At 37.6% G+C, this 20,481-nt stretch overlaps 1 protein-coding gene across 2 annotated transcripts in view; it reads left to right on the top strand.

Moving 5' to 3' along the window:
• The window catches only part of SEC24D (SEC24 homolog D, COPII coat complex component), a 99,370-nt gene that overhangs the window by 56,345 nt on the left and 22,544 nt on the right, over positions 1–20,481 (top strand). For both annotated transcript variants that reach the window (XM_035030331.1, XM_035030332.1), the window contains exons 10-13: positions 105–220; positions 7,269–7,393; positions 12,100–12,291; positions 13,063–13,156. In XM_035030331.1, coding sequence (XP_034886222.1) covers positions 105–220; positions 7,269–7,393; positions 12,100–12,291; positions 13,063–13,156 — 527 coding nt within the window. The remainder of the gene's footprint in view (positions 1–104; positions 221–7,268; positions 7,394–12,099; positions 12,292–13,062; positions 13,157–20,481) is intronic.

Genomic DNA, 20,481 nt, shown 5'->3' with positions numbered 1-20,481 from the left:
TCCCCCTCAACTACTTCTTTTCCTCCTGTAATAAATTTTAAGAACTTATTAAGTTGTCTGTGTTATGAAAACAAAAGTTTCCTTTCTTATTTTGATTTTATTAGTTCCACCATTCTATTTCCAACATCTGGACCACATCGGGAGAAGGCTGGACCACTATGAGAGGCCAGAGTTATCTCTAGGATCTTATGAATATGTTGCTACTTTGGATTACTGCAGAGTAAGTGTTCCCAGGACTTCAAGTGTTTATACATTGATGTCAAACTCAAGTGAATAACTTTCATATGTAAAGAACTGAATCTTGGTTCACAAACAAAGCATTTTGGTGGTGCTATGGGGATATAGAAATGCCTCAGACACAGATGAGGGCTTCTAGGCTGTTAACATGATTAAATTGCCAAACTATTCAGAGCAGTGATTATTTTTAAAAACTAAAAAGTGGTGCCAGAAATAGAAAACAATAATTTAATTTTTATATCCCTATCAGATAAAATATTCTGAGTTCTTAAAGCAACAGTTCCATATAGTGCCTCAACCTTATTTGTTTTGTCAGAGATCTCAAAAGGTTTTCCCTTCCAAGGCAGATGCTCAGCCGATATGGTCAATAGGACTAGGACAGGTTTCTCTACCTCCTTTCTGCACACCAGTTGTCACCACAATGATTTAAGGCTCTTAAAATCTCCCTTGGACTATGTGAGAGCCTAGGATTCTGACCTCTGGTTTCCTTGCTTTTAAATATAAGCATGAGACTCCTGCCCATTTCCTTAATCTAAAAAATTAAATTCAAAAATGTAGCTTTCCTTATCAGATCATTAACTGTTGGCCTCCATACTATCACCTCAGCTATCTCTTCAGCTGTACAAAACACTCACCACATACTCTGAACTCATCACTCCTTAAGTCTATGCTTTTAGGTAAGATTGTTCTGACCAGACTATCTTTGCATCCTCCTGTTTCATCTATATACCCCACCTAGCAAACTCCTACTCATTCTGTAATACCTGGCTGAAATTTTATCTTATGTGAGTGTGTGCATGTGTGCACATGAACCAACTTTCTTTGACTTGATCATAGTGGTTATTTACTAATTCTTCTGGGTTCCCCCCCTCCATAGAATTTGGTCTGTATATTTATTTTAGCAATTATCCCCATGAAATTTAAATCTTCTTAAATGTTTTCCCTCTTCATAGATTTCAATATTCTTGGTGACAAGACTCTTGTTCTGGCTCTCTTTAGGGTATCCACCACAGTGTCTAGTACAGGGAAGACAGTTAATCAGTGTATGTGGGGTGGGTGAATGAATGAATGAATGAATGAATTGGCAGGTCTGTTACTATTCCCAGGACTGGCTGTTTCCCTTTTCCAATGTCACAGTGAAAGTGACCATCATTTTGAGTAACTTGCAGGGCTTTAAAATTCTTCGGTGATTTGGAAGCATTTTCTTGGGTATCAGTTCAGATTTCAGCTTCTATATGAAGTACCATATGTAGACCTGAAGAAACAGAGTCATTCTAATTTTCTTACTTCCCCTTCCAATATGAATGCCTACTGATGCCCAGTTCTCAGAAAACAGCCTCCGACCCACAGAATTCTATCACAGATGTTTGCAAGGGGACCAGTCCACATTATTGAGTATAAATTACAAAGAACGTTTTTCCTGAATAGAAGTTTTTTCAATTGATTGGATTTAATTTTTTTCAGTTAATATAACTTTTGCATTTATCTTAGTGCTTTGTATGATTTCTTTTACCACATTACATAGAACTAGTTATTAAAGAAAAGTTAATGCTTTATTAATTCAAAATGTAACATCTGAACATATTTTGAGAAACATAAGAACATTTTTGGTATAAATGCTTTATATCAGACAAAAAAAATCCTAAGGTACCAACTACTTTTAGGCAGTTTATTTGTTCTTTACTGTTCTTGGCTGAAGGTAAATGATTAAGTAGACCATAAATAAAGCCATTATAATAACTAGTGATGGAAAATTTATTGATTGATCTTTGCAACCATAGTATAAATATAACTATGCTCTCAGTTTCTAGTTCTCTGCCAAAAAAGCTATATAATCTTGATTTTATGCTTTTTTAATAGAAACTCAGGCAGAGAGTCAAATCTATTTCTGGGAACAAAAGTTTCAGTATCTTCAAACTCTGTTATCTGGAAATGTTCCAGATGTCTAATTGATGGGAAATTTCGCCCAGCAGGCAAGGAACCAAATTTAAAAAAATGTACATTTTAAAGAATTTTTTGTAAGCTTAATCTACCTTTTATTATTCCGAGTAAAATTTAAAATTTAAAGAGTTTAAGTATCTTCAAGTTTAATTATAATTCAAAATGTAGATAAAGAATAATAATGAGTTACCTTAGGGATTTGGACGATGAAAAAGAGCTTATTTAATTTGTACATGTATTTTTTAACACCACACAAATTTAGAAATACAAAATTATATTTTCTCCTATTCATCTTAGTTTATCTTGATACCAATTTTATATAATAAAATTAACGTTGATATTTACTATATGTGATGCTCTATGCTAAGTACTTTGTATGTGTTGTATCGTTTAGTTCTCAAGTGAACCCATGTGGTGAGTACCACCATTACATGGGGAAACTGAGGCCTAGAGAGAGCCTAAGTGCCACCCTCAAATCACACACACATAGAAAGTGCTAGAGCCAGACTGAAAACTGTGTTGGCGTGACCATAGAACCCCTATTCTTTATCAGTTTTCAGAAAATCACCATGGGATTCCCCTGGAAAAAAAATACCCCAACTCTGTCATATAACTGAGTTTTTCACTTAAGAGTTTACAGAATATATCTACACACAAAGTGTACCTGAAATGTAAAACCCCATTCCGAACCAGCCTTTCTTTTTTCTTTTTTTTTTTCTTTTTTCATCTCTCCACTTAATTTTAATTCACTGTGACATTTAATGGATACCTAACATGCCCAAGACACTTGGTTATGTGCTGTGAGGGATACCAAATAACAAGATAATGAACTGGTTTCAAGGCACTTCCTATGTCTAGACCCGATAAGTATATAGTTATGATATAAACCCAAGTATGATAAATGCTATATGAGTCCAATAATCCTAGTGCCATAAGAAACGGACAAGCGATGATGTATGATTTGGAGGATCAGGGAAGGCTTCAAAGAGTAAGTGACTTTTGAGCTGGTTACACCATGAGCAGAGTTTGGACATGTGAGAAGGGAAGGGAAAACAAAACAGTGAGCAGAAGCAGAGGATTTGCAACTTCGCTTTCTTCAGGGACTAGGCGGGTGTTGTAGATGAGTGAAGTAGAGTTAGTATGGGAACTAGCTCTTTCCCCCAAAACACATTCATATCAAATATTTTTTTTAAAAAAACACTATGCCAAACAAAATACTTTTATGGCCAAATTCTTGGCCCAGGCCTACTAAACTGTGACTTCTGGATAGGAAATGCTTTGAAAATGGCAAACACTTAAATTAGTTGAAGGAATGTGTATTGGGGAATAATGGGAAGTAAAGCTGGGAAATTGTTTTGAGATACAGACTAACCACTGGGTTTGGCGTCATACCTTTGATCTCCTGGTTTTTTTATACCTGTTTGTTAATGAGTATTATGGGGGGTTGTAAATGCCAGGCCATTGAGGAATTTATGTTAATTCAGTAGGTGATGAGGACCATTAAAGGTAGAGAGGGAGTTGTTGCCTTAGTCCATTTACCCATCCATCTACACATTTATTCACTCAGTTAGCAGTATTGAGCATTCTTTTGTGCCAAACTCTGTGCTTGACTTTGAGGACTCTCAATAAACATTCTGTCTTCAGAGGCATTTTTAGCATTGTGATCTGATTGTGTCTTTGGACCATTTATTCTGACAGCAGTCTGTGTAATGAGAGGAAAGAGATTGGAGGCAGGGGGATATTGGAAGTTAATGCAGTAGTCCAAGCAAGAGAAACTCATGGGAGTATAGCAGTTCTTCAAAAATTTAGAAACAGAGTGACTGGGTATATACCCAAAATAATTGAAAGCAGAGTCTCAAAGAGGTATTTGCATACTCATGTTCATAGCAGCATTATTCACAATAGCCAAAAGGTGGCAGTAACCCAAGAGTCCATACATGGATGAATGGATAAACAAAATGTGGTATGTTACATACGTGGAATATTATTCAGCCTTAAAAGGAAGAAAATTTAGACACATGTTAAACATGGATGAACTTACGCTAAGTGAAATAAGCCAGTCACATAAAAGACAAATACTATGATTTTACTTTTCTGAAGTACCTAGAATTGTCACATTCATGTAGGTAAGAATGTAGAAATGTGGAATGGTGGTTTCCAGGGTCTGGAGAGAGAGGGGGGAATGGTAAGTCATTGTTTAATGGTCACAGAGTTTCAGTCTTACAAGATAAAGAGTTCTGGAGGTGGATGGTGGTGATGGTTTTCAAAACAGTGTGAATGTACTTAATACCACTGAACTATGCACTTAAAAATGGCTAAGGTGTTAAATTTTATGTATATTTTACCACAATTAGAAATAATTTTGGAAATGAGGGTCTAAATTTGGGTACTGGAACCAGAAGGGCTTCACAATTAACTGGTCGTGGATGGTTAAGAAAGGTGGACAATTCCATGGAGAAAATGAGATTTGAAACTCAGATTGTTTTTGAGGATCATGCTTTCTCTAAATTCCTTACAGGGAAGCCAGTACAGTGGGATAAATCTTATCTTACCTGCTACAATTTTGAGTGAAGATCTTGGCAGGCCCTTTATATGGAAGTGTGCTGCTATAGTTAAATAGAATGCTGGTCTGGAGCTCAGAAAAGAGACCATGATGAGAAAGAATTTGAGGAGTCACCTATAAAGAGGTGCTGGTTAAAATTGCATAAATAAGATCTCTGTGATGGAGCATGTGGTAAGAGAAGAGAAGAGGGTGTCGTTTGGAGAAAGATAAGAAAATGAAAAACAGAAGCAGCAGTCAGAAAAGTGGGAGAGGAGGGGCAGGCAGGGCACTTGGGTGGCTCAGTCGTTAAGCGTCTGCCTTTGGCTCAGGTCATGATCCCGGGGTCCTGGGATCGAGCCCCGCATCGGGCTCCCTGCTCCGAGGGAAGCCTGCTTCTCCCTCTCCTACTCCCCCTGCTCGTGTTCCCTCTCTCGCTGTGTCTCTCTCTGTCAAATAAATAAAATCTTTAAAAAAAAGAAAAGTGGGAGAGGAAATGACACCACAGTGCCTTGACACCTAAAAAAGTGAAGGTGGTCTGCCATGCCTAAAATTGGAGAGATAAAAGAGATTTAGGATGAGAGCTGGATTTTACTTAAAGTCCCTCATTTGCTGTCAGGAGGTCTGTGACCCTTAACAGAGTGGTTTTGGTAAGGTGTCATGGAAAACCAGGTTTTTGTAAAGTTCATACCTGTTAGGCGTGGCTGAACAAAGCAAGCTGGGTTGAAAAAGTGGAGTAATTAATTCAGGCAGCCAATGATGAAGTCATTAGAGTTTTCTAGGCATGTGATGGCAAACTTCTGGATGGTTAAGAGTAGGGACCAGATAAAACATGTGAAGGGATCATTTTGAAAGGATAATCAATGGGACTCAGTGATGGAAAGAAAAGGAATAGTCAGATCTAATTTCATGTTTTTAAGCCTTTGAATTGGTGTGTAGTGATGTTTTTGATAGAGATGTTGGAAGAGAATGTCATTTAGAGGAATGAGAAATTAGTTTCCGATGCATAGAAAACTAGTTACAGTGAAGCATTCCATGGAGATGTGCGTGTTGGATTTATGGAAAGTATTCACTGGGGGAACTGGTAATGCTGAACTTGAGAGAGTACACAAGAATGGTAAGGCACATTTGGGTTGGTTACAAAGAGGCTTTGGCTTCATTAATGGAAATGATTGTTGTTTTTATTTGATATAAATCAATTTAACTCTATATTATAAATTAGATTAGGTGGGAATCAGGAATGATTTGCAAAAAAAAAAAAATGCTCAGATAGACAGCATTGGAGTTCCTTGTTTTCTTTGTTGGTCTGATTTTGAATGTGACAAAGCGATGAAGCATTTATGTTGAAGATTTTTAAGTCCTGCAGTTTTCTTATTTCAAATGACAGACTTTATTAGAAGAGTGTTATACCTAGCCTTCTAGTGGATATAGAATTAATTAGTAAGGTAATTTGGAGATATTATCATATACTTTTATAATTATAATAGTTAAAATACAATTTTATTTTAGAAAATTTTTGTCATTTATCATAAAGTTAAAAATTGAATTAACCTGAACTCTTGTTTTAGTTTGAGTCACTAAGTTTGCCTGTGGTTCTGTTTTCTGAATATTTTGTAAGACCCAACTGAAGAATCACTTCCTAAGAGCTCTTTGAACCCCAGCCAGTAAAGGGACCAACAGACACAAAACATTTATGTAACAGCTGCTTTATGTTACAGTGATTGTTTTAAACAGATAGAGAAAAGGCCCAATATTCCATTTTTAACCATAAATATGTAAGGTATAGGTAAGTATTTGACAATATAGTACAGTTTTAAGGTATACAATTATATTTTATTATTTTTTAAAGATTTTATTTATTTATTTAAGAGAGAGAGAGAACACGAACAGGGGGAGGGGCAGGGGACAAGCAGACTCCCTGCTGAGCGGGGAGCCCGACCTGGGGCTTGATCCTAGGACCCTGAGAACATGACCTGAGCCGAAGTCAGGCGCTTAACCAACTGAGCCACCCGGGCAACCCTACAATTATAGTTTAATATATAATTTCATATCTTTAAAACTGAAAGAGCTTATAAAGGAAAAGATTTGAAAATAGTGTTATCAAGTTAATGAAGTTTTACTAGTTTCAAGACAAATGCTAATTATTGTATGTACTCTTTGGGGGCTCAATTTGGCAAGGTACCAGACACATTTCTTCTCATAAGGCAGAGGGTTATAAGCAAGGCTGGCCACCAGACTGTACTCACCCTTGGGTAATTGTAGTGATAAGGTCTTTGGAGTGCTATAAAAGTGAAGCTTCTCTGCTAGATATCATGATCCTGTCTAACTCAATAGTGTGCCGCAGGTCATACCCTGGAAAACAAACAGCTTTTATCTTTTGTATAGCATCAGAGACTGTGTTCTAGAAAATGATTTAATTCCACAGATGTTATATCCTAAAATATTAAATGAAAAGTTTGATGATCTTCAGGAGTTTCTGAGTGTTTTAATTTGATTATGGAGTGTATATACTTTATAATTACATTTGTGTGATCTGTTTGCTTTCCTGTAGAAGAATAAGCCTCCCAATCCACCAGCCTTTATCTTCATGATTGATGTTTCGTATAGTAACATCAAGAACGGACTCGTGAAGCTCATATGTGAAGAACTGAAGACTGTGCTGGAAAAACTTCCAAAGTAAGGGAACTCCCATTATTTTTAGAATTTGCACAATATTACGGAATTAGCTTATTGGCCAGAAAACAAGTGCTGAATGACCCATGGATATCTTTTGCTAATGAGGACATTGGGCAAATATTTATAAATCAAACAGCACTATTTTTTTTGAGTCCTTAAGAAGTCCAGAGTTATCTTTTGTATAAAACAAAAGAAACAAACTGATAAAAAGTAATGCTATGGTAAACAATATTCAAAATACATTATAAATTAAAAGGAGATTCCCAACAGTGTGATGGGAAAGACTTTGGAAGTCTGTTATTCACTTTCAAAGGGGTTGATTTTCCAGTGGAAACCGGTAGCTGTGGGTTGTAGTAGAGTTCTAAGGGATGCCAGGAAACGGAATTGTTGTCTTACGGCAGGGATGGTAGCTTTTTAGCCAAATTTCCTTTGCCCTTATACACCATCAAACCCCTTTGCTGCTTTACTGCCTCCAGGTCCTGGCACAAGGTAGATCACTTTCTTTGTCACTGCAGGGGGCAGTGCACAAAAGGAAAGGTGGAAAGGTATTTCAGCAAACATGGCTATTTTTTATAGTGTACAGACTAATTGTTTAGGGTGGGAAGTACCATCTAGTAAGAAGATCCTTTATGAGAGGAAACATGGTTAAGAAAAAGGCTAAGGAATATTGTCTGAAACCTCGTGTCTGCACCAGGCTCAACATCTTCCACCCCTCCCTATATCCTGAACATAAGCAATCTCTGTTCTGGAAAGGGATGCATTGAGGGATGGGTTGTCTATAGTCCTTAGGGCTTCCTGAGGCCTTGGGTGTCCATTCCTCTATATTCGTTCCATATGTGGCTGCTGTGTTGGTGCATGTGAGCCTCAAAGAGTGAACTCTGGACCTCCCAGGAGTAGCTTTGTTTGTATCTATGAAGCTCAAGTCATAATATTCCCAAGGATGGTTTGGAAAAGGCTTGGGGATGTTTAAAAAACATTGAGGTGATTTCAAACTGAATTCTAAAATGAAGAATGAACTGGGAGCAAATTGAAGATGGGGCCTAAGAAAGGCATGTGATGCCTGCTGACTGTGACTGTAGCTTCTGTTACCTCATTCTTAGTGATACTTGAGAAGTGTCGACTACCTGCTGAATATCATATATCTCTTTTTTTTTAATATTTAATTTATTTATTTGTCAGAAAGAGAGAGCATGTGAGCATGAGCAGGGGGAGGGGCAGAGGGAGAAGCAGACTCAGTGCTGAGCAAAGAGCCCGATGCGGGACTCGATCCCAGGACTCTGGGATCAGGACCTGAGCCGAAGACAGACACTTAACCGACTGAGCCACCCAGGCATCCCTGAATATCATGTATCTTATAGACTTCTCTCACAGGGCTGTTTTAATTCCAAATCTGAACTTGGAGCTTGAATAATATGAAAGAAAACTACTCTAATTTCTGGAAATGATGTCTGTCTCTTTACCTTCTCTCAAACTGGTTAGATTAGGCTATCCTCTTCTCTTAGTTACCTCACTAACCCCTTGCTCCTTTCCAACACAGTGTGATATGAAGTGTATAGCCTGTTGATATAAGTCATGAAACTACACTCCTTCCTTAGATGTTATCATGACTTTAATATACCATTGGAGCAGATTGTGACTTTAGCAAAAGATAGGAGAAGAAAAATAAAAGGATACTGCTAGTTATTCCCTGCTACTATTTAAATATCTCTCTTCAAAGTTTTAATTGAAGCCAAAATGCCTTTTCTTCCTTTATCATTTAAAACAAATCTGGTTGCTTTTTTTTCTTCCCTGAAGTTTGTTTTGGGCTCTGTATGTGTATAACTTTCTATTTTTTATGGTAAGATTGCCATCAGTCTGATTTACTTTCCTTGAACCAGGTAATATGCCAAATAGCCTTTTTAAAGTACAGTATATGTCTTGATTAATGTCTAAGGTATGTTCATCTCTTAGCAAATCTTTTGAAAAGTAAAGGCCCCATTCTTTACTATTTAACTTTGAATTTACATCTTTGATTTTGCCAGATGCCATTTCTGTCTGATTTCTCTGGAATAGGAAAGAAAAGATTTGAAATATTTCATCTGTTGTTCAGGTCAAGCAGTTGGGTTTTTTTTTTTTTTTTTTTTTTTTCCTGGTTGTTTTTAATGCTGCTGTAGCTAAAATTTTCAAAATGCTTGATTTTTGAGTATTCTGATTCATCTAGTTACTAACATCTTCAGTATTGCTCTGTCAGATTCATTCCATTAAAATAACAGGGACACGTGTGGAAGGAAGTGGTAATTGAAAAGCAAAAGAAGAAACACGTGTTGTTCTGTGTGATATCCCTTATGTAACTTTATTAAATTTATATAGAATTAATATGAGGGAGAGGCTGAGATTTCATTTTCTTCTGCATATGATTTAACAAGGCAGTTTTACTGTTGAATAAGAAAATTTTAAGATAGTTCTTTGTTTCTCAAACAAATTAAAAAAAATATATTCCCATGAAAACATATACTATATTTTGCAATAATGTGAGATGTTCTGTTAGAAGTTTTTTAAAATGTTAGTTTAGATTTTAAGTGAACCCTATGAATCCCAGGATACGCCTTTCCCATCACTTGAAAATGTCCAAATCCAAGGGGAAATAGCAATCTAGATTCTTCTCTGTAATTTTTCTTTTGTGTCTTTTGCCTTAATTGACTCTAAATTAACTATTAAAAGAGAATAAATGCCCTCAGGATTTGCCGGACATTTATCACCTTATGTAATAAAAGGTTTACTCAGAAATGGGAGCTTAGCCAGTGGTATGCTGGTAAACTGGATCTCAAATAAATAAAGCCTTAATTGTAGTGTTTGCTTATTCCTGTGGTGTAAAATACTTCCAGCCAGGCCGATTTTGAACTAGCAAGGCGACATCACTAAACAGGAGTTCAGAAGCGATGCATATGATCAGTTTATCATTTTGGGCTCTAACTTGCCATCCTAAATACAGCATTTCACCATCACGATAATCATCCTGAACATACCTCTACCTCCCCATGTTATACTAGACCCTGTCAGGAGCAGAGAGCATAAACTTTGGGTCTTTATTGGTTTATAGTCAAGGATTCATGGTATGTTTACTAAAAGGCACTATATACTAAGAGCCCAGTGAGAATGATTTGTAGAAATTTAGAAGAGGAAATAACTTCTGGTTGGTAGCATCAGGGGAGCTTTGAGAGAGGAAGAGTATCTGTGCTTGGTCTTAAAGAGTAAAATTCTAATAAATGGCGGGGGGAGGGAGAACATGGGTACAGTCTAGTATAATGGTTAGTGGCATGAAATCATATAGTTTAGGATATTGAGGGGGGTGAGTGGGTGTATAAGTCGGTGTATGTGCAGTTACAAAGGATAAGGATACCATTTCTGAAAATTTTGCAAGAGTCCAGAGTATAAACATTTACCAAGTGCTTTTGGAAGGGATTATGAGGACCTATTTAGACTGCCCACCCATTTATGAAGGCCACGGTGAAGAATAAATACCCTCAATTAGCAAAGGAAGTAAAGAAGAGATAGAGTTTAAAGTCAGTAGTTTGTCAGCCTGTACCCTGCTGAAACATCAAAGAAATTGGGAAGTCTGCAATGGGATCAACAATTTGAACTTGAGATCCTTTCATCTATATATTTTATTTTCCTTTCTCTCTTACTCAAGTAACTCATGCTATGTGCAAAGTTTAGACACTGAGCATACTAGGTACTTTTTTAAAAAAGTTGTCCCTAAGCAAAATAAGTTTTACCGATATCTAAGGATCAAAGAAAATAGCATATATCTTTTGTGGCTGTCATGTAACCATTGAGCAAGGTTATATCCACCAATGAAAATTAGTAAGAGCTTCGGTAGTATTTTAGGAGGGAGGAGGGAGAGGAAGGGAGACAGAGAGAAACTTGGGTAAATATTAACTGGAGCTTAGACCATTCAACTCTGAGTATACTTCATATAGACTTGAATAAGAATATTTATGCCTTACACTCCTTTCAGGAAGATCAAGGCCTTATTTTGGGATTTCTCAAAAAAATATGCTTTTTGTTTTGGTTTTAGAGCTTTTATTACCTTTGTTGTCTTGCCATGACATCACAAATAGCTACCTAATAAGAATTACATCATCAATTTATATATGTGATTTATTTTATATATTTATATAGTATATGGCTCTCAAAATCTCTCAATTTCTATTGAGATTCTCTAGAATCTGTAAGAAAAGAATCACATAGAAGGAGCAAGTCCTTTCTTGATAAAAATAGCTATCCTATTTGTAATCTGAGTGTGCCTTTCTCTTGCTTCAGATGTTCCATTTGTTCTTCTGACCTTCTGGTGACTTCTGAGAGAGCTTTGTCTATGAAGAATGTAATACGCCTAGCGTGTTTATGAAAAAAAAAAAAGTACAACTTGTAATTGCTGTGGATTGAGAATACCTATATTAAAGAAAGGAATATATTAAAGAAATATATTTTCATATCTGTTTGACTTTACCTAGAATTTTGACAGCTTTTTTCTTTATCAACTTATTTTTTGTAATATCCCCATCCCCTACTGTGACTCAGCATTGTTTACACTGGTAAACAATAATTAAGAGCAAAACTTTAAAGATCTCTTCCATATATTTTATAGAAGGTGCACTTAGTGAATTTCTGATAGAAACCTTTCATAAATATATGAAAGAACTTTAAACACTATGTTTTTCTCATAGGGAAGGGCAAGAAGAAACTTCTGCAATCCGAGTTGGTTTTATCACATATAACAAAGTGCTGCATTTCTTTAATGTAAAGAGTAACTTGGCCCAGCCTCAGATGATGGTGGTGACTGATGTGGGAGAAGTCTTTGTTCCTTTATTGGACGGTTTCCTTGTCAACTATCAAGAATCCCAATCAGTGATTCACAAGTAAATATTAAGTGTTTTATAATTTAGATACAAATCAGGTATCTGTTTTTAATTGTTTTGATTCAATCACACATTATTTTGTTTGTCATTAGCAAGGGGGTTTTAACACATGGATTATAAAACTCCATCATTTATGTTCTATTTTAAATGTACACCAATATCTAAAAATAGGAGTTTCGTTTTGTTTTGTTTTTTTAAAAAGAGAGAGACAGCAGTGGGGAAGGGGCAGAGGGAGAGAGAGATAATCTTAAGCAGGCTCCATGCCCAGCGTGGAGCCCGATGTGGGGCTTGATCTCATGACCCTGAGATCATAACCTGAGCCAAAATCAAGAGTCAAGACACAACCAACTAAGCCACCCAGGCGCCCCAAGGAGGAGTTTTTTTTTTAATACTCACACTCAACCAAATCAGTCCTTTCTCTTTGCTGGAGAGAGAAATTTCCTGCATATGAATGAGTGTATTCAATGATGATGGTAATAACTGAAGATACAGCCACTGTTCCAAGAATTTATGGTTTACGAAGTCAAAAATGTAAATGGTATGCTTTTGTAAATGTTCCAAACAAATCATAAATTTTGGTTCCAAGACATGCCAGGATATCATTCCCTAAGGAATGACCTATGAAAGTCACCCATAGGTGTTTAGTGTGAAATAAATACCATATGTATTTATTTATTATTGTTTAGGCTTGAAATGTTAGTGATTTATTTCTTGAAGTTTATTACAAATATGTTAAACATTTAAAATCTTTTACTCATTCATTTCTTATAGTTTATTGGACCAGATTCCAGAGATGTTTGCAGACTCCAATGAAAATGAGACTGTCTTTGCTCCTGTCATCCAGGCTGGCATGGAAGCACTAAAGGTGAGAAGTCTTTTTTAATTGCAAGTAAATAAATTTTTAAAACACAAACACACACACACACACACACACACAGGAAATTTCATCTATGAAAGAAAATACAGCCTTCTTTAAAACATGTAGTTTGCTGGAGGCCGTTCCAAACTTCCCTACAAATCTTCGGAGGAAGTGGCCCAAACCATGGATTGCTCCCAGCGTTTACATTCCAGAACTATTAGCATCTGAGCAACTGCTTTTGTCCGGATTTCCAGTTTAGCTCCTCCCTTGGCTTTTATATGAACCTCATATGATCTATTTTAAAATTACTTCAACAATATCAGAACCAGATATGAAGGGAAAAATCCCCATATCACCCTCTCCTTCCTTGGGGTTTTCAAACATGTAGGGGCAAGGCCCCTGTGACAGTCGGTGACAGATGTGAATGCCACGCAGGGCCTTGTTGAATGCCCACAGCAGATGCAAGGTTGGCCGTGGCTTCAGTTGGGAAGCTGAGCCCTAATGACTCTGGTCATTTTCATAGTAATAAAGACAGAAATCTGAAGAAGGCAAAATGATTGAAAAGTACTGACTGTTGGGGCGCCTGGGTGACTCAGTTGTTAAGCGTCTGCCTTCGGCTCAGGTCATGATCTCAGGGTCCTGGGATCGAGCCCCGCATCGGGCTCCCTGCTCCGCGGGAAGCCTGCTTCTTCCTCTCCCGCTCCCCCTGCTTGTGTTCCCTCTCTCGCTGTGTCTCTCTCTGTCAAATAAATAAATAAAATCTTAAAAAAAAAAAGAAAAAGAAAAAGAAAAGTACTGACGGTTGATCATTATTACCTTAGCACAAGAGTCAAACCACTTTGACCTGCACAGCTAGTGCCTAAAAAATTGATTTTCAAATTTTATTGTTAAAGTTAAATTGAAAATAACTTTTAAAATAAAATGGCTAATAATAACAATAACAGTAGCAATAATAACAAACAGCAAGAATAATGCTAAAGAACTGAGTTTATGAAATATTTCACAGAAATTCTGTGTGTAAACATTGTAGTTTTGTTTTGTTTTGTTTTAAGATTTTATTTATTTGACAGAGAGCATGAGCAGGGGCAGAGGGAGAAGCAGACTCCCCGCTGAGGAGGGAGCCCAGTGTGGGGCCCGATCCCAGGACCCTGGGATCATGACCTGAGCCGAAGGCAAATGCTTAACTGACTGAGCCACCCAGGCGCCCCTGTAGTTTGGTTTTAGTACAATGATTCTTGCTTGGGTTTTCTGATCTTCAGAGTATTTACTCATTGAATAAAAAATTGCAGATGTCCCTTAAAAATCTTCAGGATACATGTCAATTTAACATAAAATTAAAAATAAATTTTACATCATAAAGTGACTTGGACAAGTTAGGGTCCGTCTAGTGGAAACCAGTACTAATCATTGGTTGGGCTATAGAAAGACATGGGAATTTCTATTTCATTCCACATTATGGAAAACGAATATTTTCCATTTCAATTTGAAAGAGTTTTGTTGTTGTTCTCTCTTCCAGTAAGGTGTCTAGAAATGCTATGTAAATTTCCTGATATATGATCGTCATACATGAACCTATGAGTCTTTCTACTCTGAGAAATTAGTACTGGGAATAGAATTATATTCATGTGCTCTTGCCTGAGAGGAAAGATGAGTGGATATTCGTAAGCCAGCACATCATCAGTTAAGACAGTAGAGTGGGAAGAAGAGCATGGGCTTGGCTTCTAGATCACTCAAGTCAGCATCCCAACCCAACCCCATATTTCATTTCTGAAAGGGAGCAATGCTGTCTTGTAATGATGGGTTCACACTGGCAGTCCACGAGAGGTCTAGAGGCTATTTAGCAGCTTTGAAAGACAAAATAGACAAAGCAGATTTGACCACATGTATTCCATGTGTCGGAAATGTGGTGTTACCTAGGATACATTACTGGGAAACCACTGTGTTGGTAATAACTGTAATGTTCTTTGACGTTACTCATGCACTAACAACTGAAGCACTCAGCATTCTCAGCGTTCACTTACCAGAGGCCAGTTCATTTCATCCAGTGTATTTTTGCATCTTTTGTGTGTTATTTTTTGTTACATTTGTAATTTTATTGTTAGAGTAATTAATGTACTCTTTTACACTGAAGTTTAAAAATGAGAACCAATATCTAAATAGAACAACTCTGAATAACTTCACAAATATCAATGTTAATATGTAGTAGTATTCTTACAAAGTAAAAGAACTATTGAGGTGCCTGGCTGGCTTGATTGGTGGAACGTGCAACCCTTGATATCAGGGTTTTGAGTTTGAGCCCCAAGTAGAGTGTGGAGATTCCTTAAAAATAAAACCTTTAAAAAAAAAAAAAAAGTAAAAGAACTACCTTTATAAAAGGTAAAGAACTGTCTTTTTAAAAAGATAGGGAACTGTGTTTGTCAAGTGACACGGCTGGACTTAGGTCCTGCCGGCACCTGCCCTCATGCAGAGGTAGGATAGCACTCCACTCTGTGGGAGGAGAGGCAAGGCAGGCCCTCCTCAATTAATAGGTCACAGGGTCACGTGTGAAAGGGTGCCTGCTTTTTAAAAATGCAGATTTCTGGCCCCTCTCCCAGAGATGTTGATTCATCAGCTCCCCAATTTGTGCTACTGATCACCCATATTTGGGAACCACCAGCAAAAGGAATTATTACTCACTGTGCCTTACGTTATGTTAACTCACCAGAAAATTGTGTACCTGACCCATACAACTTTGTATGTTACTTTTGTACTAGGAATGCTTTCACTTACCCATGATTTAACATCTTGCCCTAAGGTTTTCATCAGTGGTTAAATTAAGAGAAAACACTATGAAGACAGTTTCTTTCTTGTGTGCAACATTAAATGAAGACATTATTGCATATTAATCAATTTCTTACATGTGAAAAGATTCACTAGCTAGTTCCCTAGAGTCAGTTTTTACAAGCATTATAACTCCTAATGTTCCTTCTAGCCTTAACTACCAAGAAAGATACCAATAATACTTAGGGTAGATTTTCTAATTTAATTATTTCCTTTCCATGACCTTCTTGCTGATTTCTAGTTCTTTACATTTACCTTGGTGATTCTTTCGTATGTGTATCTTTAACTGTTTCTTCAAAATTTTTTTATAAGTAGGTAGTTGATATTTAAAAAAAAAAACAACAACAAAATAATGAGAAGTTTCTCCTTCATCTGCCAGAAAGATTCTGGGTGGTTATAATTCACTGTGTAAGAGCAGACACTGCTGTAGTACATTTGGAACTTGTCTGCAGTTTATGCTTTCTGCTTTCGAGCAACTTGGTTAGGTTTGGATGAAGAAAATAATTTTTCCAGGGCGCCTGGGTGGCTCAGTTGGTTAAGCGACTGCCTTCGGCTCGGGTCATGATCCTGGAGTCCTGGGATCGAGTCCCGCATCGGGCTCCCTGCTCGGCAGGGAGTCTGCTTCTCCCTCTGACCCTCCTCCCTCTCATGCTCTCTGTCTCTCATTCTCTCTGTCTCAAATAAATAAAAATAAAAATCTTTAAAAAAAAAAAAAAAAAGAAAAGAATTTTTCCAAATAGGATAAAAGTGTGTGTGTGTGTGCGCATGACTGTTCTCTGCCTCTGACAGTGAGAGTATCTCCTCATCTCTTCAGGCCCTCTGTGGCTAAAAAGCAGTCAGGCTTAAATGTGGGTAACTTACATACAAGGGCCCTACAATGCTTGTCTGAAGTCATTATTAGGCAAAGAGCTAACATTTTTGAGCATTTGTAGGGTAGTATCTAAATATTGAGGAGACCACATCATTCATGCACTTGTTCTTTCAATCAAGAAAGATTCGTTGAATGTTTGTTAGGCAATGTGAGGACGACTGTTCTAGTTCTAAGTTGCTTACAGTGTGGTGGAAAAAATGTAACTCTGTGATACAAGACATATTTATTGCTTGTATTCCCCGAAAGAGGGGGAGGGAAGGAGAGCAAAGAGTAACTTGGAAAGCCCGGGACTGTGGCTGGCCAGCTGAAGTGCTCAGGGGATTATGCCCAAGAGGCCGGAGATGAGAGTCTCATCCTGTGTTGACAGGGAGTAGAAACTGAAAGAACGTTGAAGTGCAGTGTTTTTTGTGTGTCCGAGTGAAGACATTTGAGAACTGGACTCCCCCATTTGAATTATGGCTCTATTTTCTATCAGCTAGATGCCCGGTAAAATCTATATATAATTAGTTGTAATAAACTTCTTGAAGCACAGTTGACAAAAACTAACAAACAACATGTGCTAATTTGTCACAAAGATAAGGAGAGAAGGTTTGGAAGGCTCTTACACATACTTTCTCACAAGTCCCTGAACTATTCAGCTGCAGGCTTCGGTATACTTGTTTTTTTCTTCCCTGTTGTACATGCATCTGTGACCACGGCATCTTGTTCTCTTAGTGCCTTTTTTCCCACATAGTCTTTCGAAATCTGCATCTCTTCTCAAAATCTGACACTCATAATTCAACTACACGTGAACTTCTGGTATTGTCTTTTCACTTGGCCAAACAGTAGTTTTCTGAGTTAGCTATTACTTCCACCAGAAAACTAAATAAATAGAATTAGGCAACAAATTGGAAGAAGTGGCCTTTAATGGCTATGCTTCCAATATAGCACGGGTTGGGGAAATTTATCTTTGAGTTATCTTAATGTATTTCTACATTTGATTTCAAGGTGATGCATCACAACATTCCTTCCATTCTTTCTAAAATTTAAGGAGCACCTTTAGAGTGAAAGCACTAGCTAGACCCAGCAGGGCTTAGAGAAACACACTGTAGAAAAATCAAGGTCCTTCCTTTTGCATGAGCCTGTGACCCGTAGAAGACCGTAGGATACATAAAGTGGTGATTTGGTGTCATTAAGTCTTATCTGCAAAGTAGAGTGGGGACAGGGAGGTAGAGGCAACCAGCTCTGTCGAGAGTGATATTAACATGTCTCTCAGAGGAATGGACATTGGAGTTAAATTTTAAACAGTGGGTTCTCCAGGCCAGCCTATCTCAACCTGGTTTCCGTCATAGTAAGAATGAGCTATGTCATCGTCATTTATCAATTCTATATGGTACATTAATGTGGACACAATCAGATCTTGGTAAAAACGTAACAGATTTATAGGGATTTAAAGCATAGAATGCCCTAGGAGCTTTTTCTTTTATTGCTTCTTACAGAAGATTTTATAAGTATATGATTAATGAAATTATAAATCTAAAATTAAGCCATTTTAATTGGCTGATGAATTAGAAACAAATATGGCTATTTTATTTTTCTCAATAGTGAACTTTATTTTTCTAATGGGTCTTGATTTTTTCCTTTAGAGTTTTGCTCCGTGGGTAATATTAACAAGGCAATCGTGTATGTTTGATTATGGTTAACACCATGTACCAGTTCATTGAATCCTCTCAACAATATTTTAATGTAGCTGCTATTTTTCCTGTGTCACATACTAGGTAACTGAGGCTTAGAGAAGTTGAGTAATATCACTCCCAGTATCACTCAGCTGATAAATGGTTGGGACTCTTGTCTATGCCGATAGGAACTAGGACCCATTCTCTTAAGTACTGTGGTATACAATTACAGTACTTGTACGAGCAGAGAATATCTAGATGGATGGAAGTGAATGACTGTCTAGGTGGATTGACAGTGAATTCCTTAGGGGAACTGGGTGGGCCAGGCAAGAAAAGCTGGGGAGAAGATGGACTTTTAAAAAAGGTTTCATACCTTTTCTGCTACTTGAGTTAAAACAAACAGAAAGTACTTTTATAACAATGAGAGTAATAGAAATAAAAAAAATTAGTCCTAGAATTTAAAAATTTTTAACATGTCCTTATCAGTATGACTGTAAATTTTACTCAGATTTAGTCGTAGGAACGAAGGTGTCTTAATTGGCCAAAGTGTCGATAGTGTCTTTTTCATGTACATGTAGGGTCACTGCCTATGCTTCTTCACTCACTCATCCTTGCCTTCTTTCTTAACTTATGCTGTATCAATAATTTTCAATAGAAGGCTAGTGCAGCAATAAAAATCCCTGCTCCGTGCTGACTGCAGCAAAGACAAGACGGCGCACAGGTTATGCACCCCTCCCCATGTGTCAGCTGTGACCCACTCCACAAAACGGGTTGAATGCCACTTAGTGACACACATTAGGACAGGGCTGAACTTGATTCTCTCCATTTGTTTTTCAGGGAAGTTCTTCACAAACCCATGTACCTTGGTAGTAGTAACAAATAACTTACAACACCTCTTAACAGCTGACCCAGGCACAGCAGAGTGTGCCACTAACCCCAGGCCTTTGCGAACAACAGCTCCAGGCCAAGAAAAGGGAGACATGGATTCCAGCTAAAGGAACAAAATGTGCAAAGATACGGAGTTGTGTAAAGCACGTGGTGTATTCCGGGAAAGCAAAGCTTGTATGGTGGAAACTTCGAATGCACAGGATGGCAGGGGTTAGGAAATGGGGAGCTCCAACTGAGCTCCAGAGGGCCTTGAAGGGCCAGAGGTTCACTGGCTGTGTGACCTGGGGCAAATGGGATGAGCCTCAGTTTTCCTAGCCTTAAAATGCAGACTACGTTATCTTCTGCACAAGATTGTGAGTATTAAATGAGAGATGTGTCCGAAGGGCCCGGTGCAGGGCTGCCACAGGGTTGTTGGCAGCAGCTCATCTCGCTGTTTTTTACCCTCCCTGCTCCCACACAGATAAAAGAAAATGGACTTTATCATGTAGTAGAAAGTCTCCAGGATTCTTTTTTTCTTTTCCCCGTTACAATAGCCATCTTCATTTGTAAAAATCCAGATATAAAATGTATTCTTTCAGTCTTTCCAAGTTTTCCTTTTTACAAAAACAAAAAGGCACATAAAAACCCTCCCTGCGGTCATTCCCATAGACGGTGTTTGTCAGGCAGCCCTCCCCCCTCCCCCCCCCAGGAGAAACGCCCCATCCATGATCAGAACAGTTCCCTTTATTGCAGAGAGTGCTCTGGCAGCAATATGCCAGGATCGTTTGGAGAAAGGCAAGATTGGAGGGGTCAATATATTGAATCATTTAATTTCAGTAAATTTTGCTTAGTAGATTACTTCTTAGGTCCTTAAATAAGATTTTAAATATTTTTAATGCTGAATCAACTTTTGTGGAGCCTAAATCATCTTTTTATTGCTTCCCAGGGACGACAGATATGTAATCTTGATCACACATTTTTCCTTTTGTCATCCTGCCTGATAGCTGGTTTCTTGTGTCTGTTGTCGCCACAACACTGCTACATTCTTGTGCATTCTTCCTTGAAATACCACTTCAGGTGTAATCTATGCTCACTGAAGGTTTCAAAGAGGGGCTTCT

The sequence above is a fragment of the Mirounga leonina genome, unplaced genomic scaffold (assembly GCF_011800145.1).
Source record: "Mirounga leonina isolate KUSES-001 unplaced genomic scaffold, KU_Mleo_1.0 Mir_357, whole genome shotgun sequence".
Classification (NCBI taxonomy): Eukaryota; Metazoa; Chordata; class Mammalia; order Carnivora; family Phocidae; genus Mirounga; species Mirounga leonina.
This window is presented reverse-complemented; position numbering and strand designations above follow the sequence as displayed.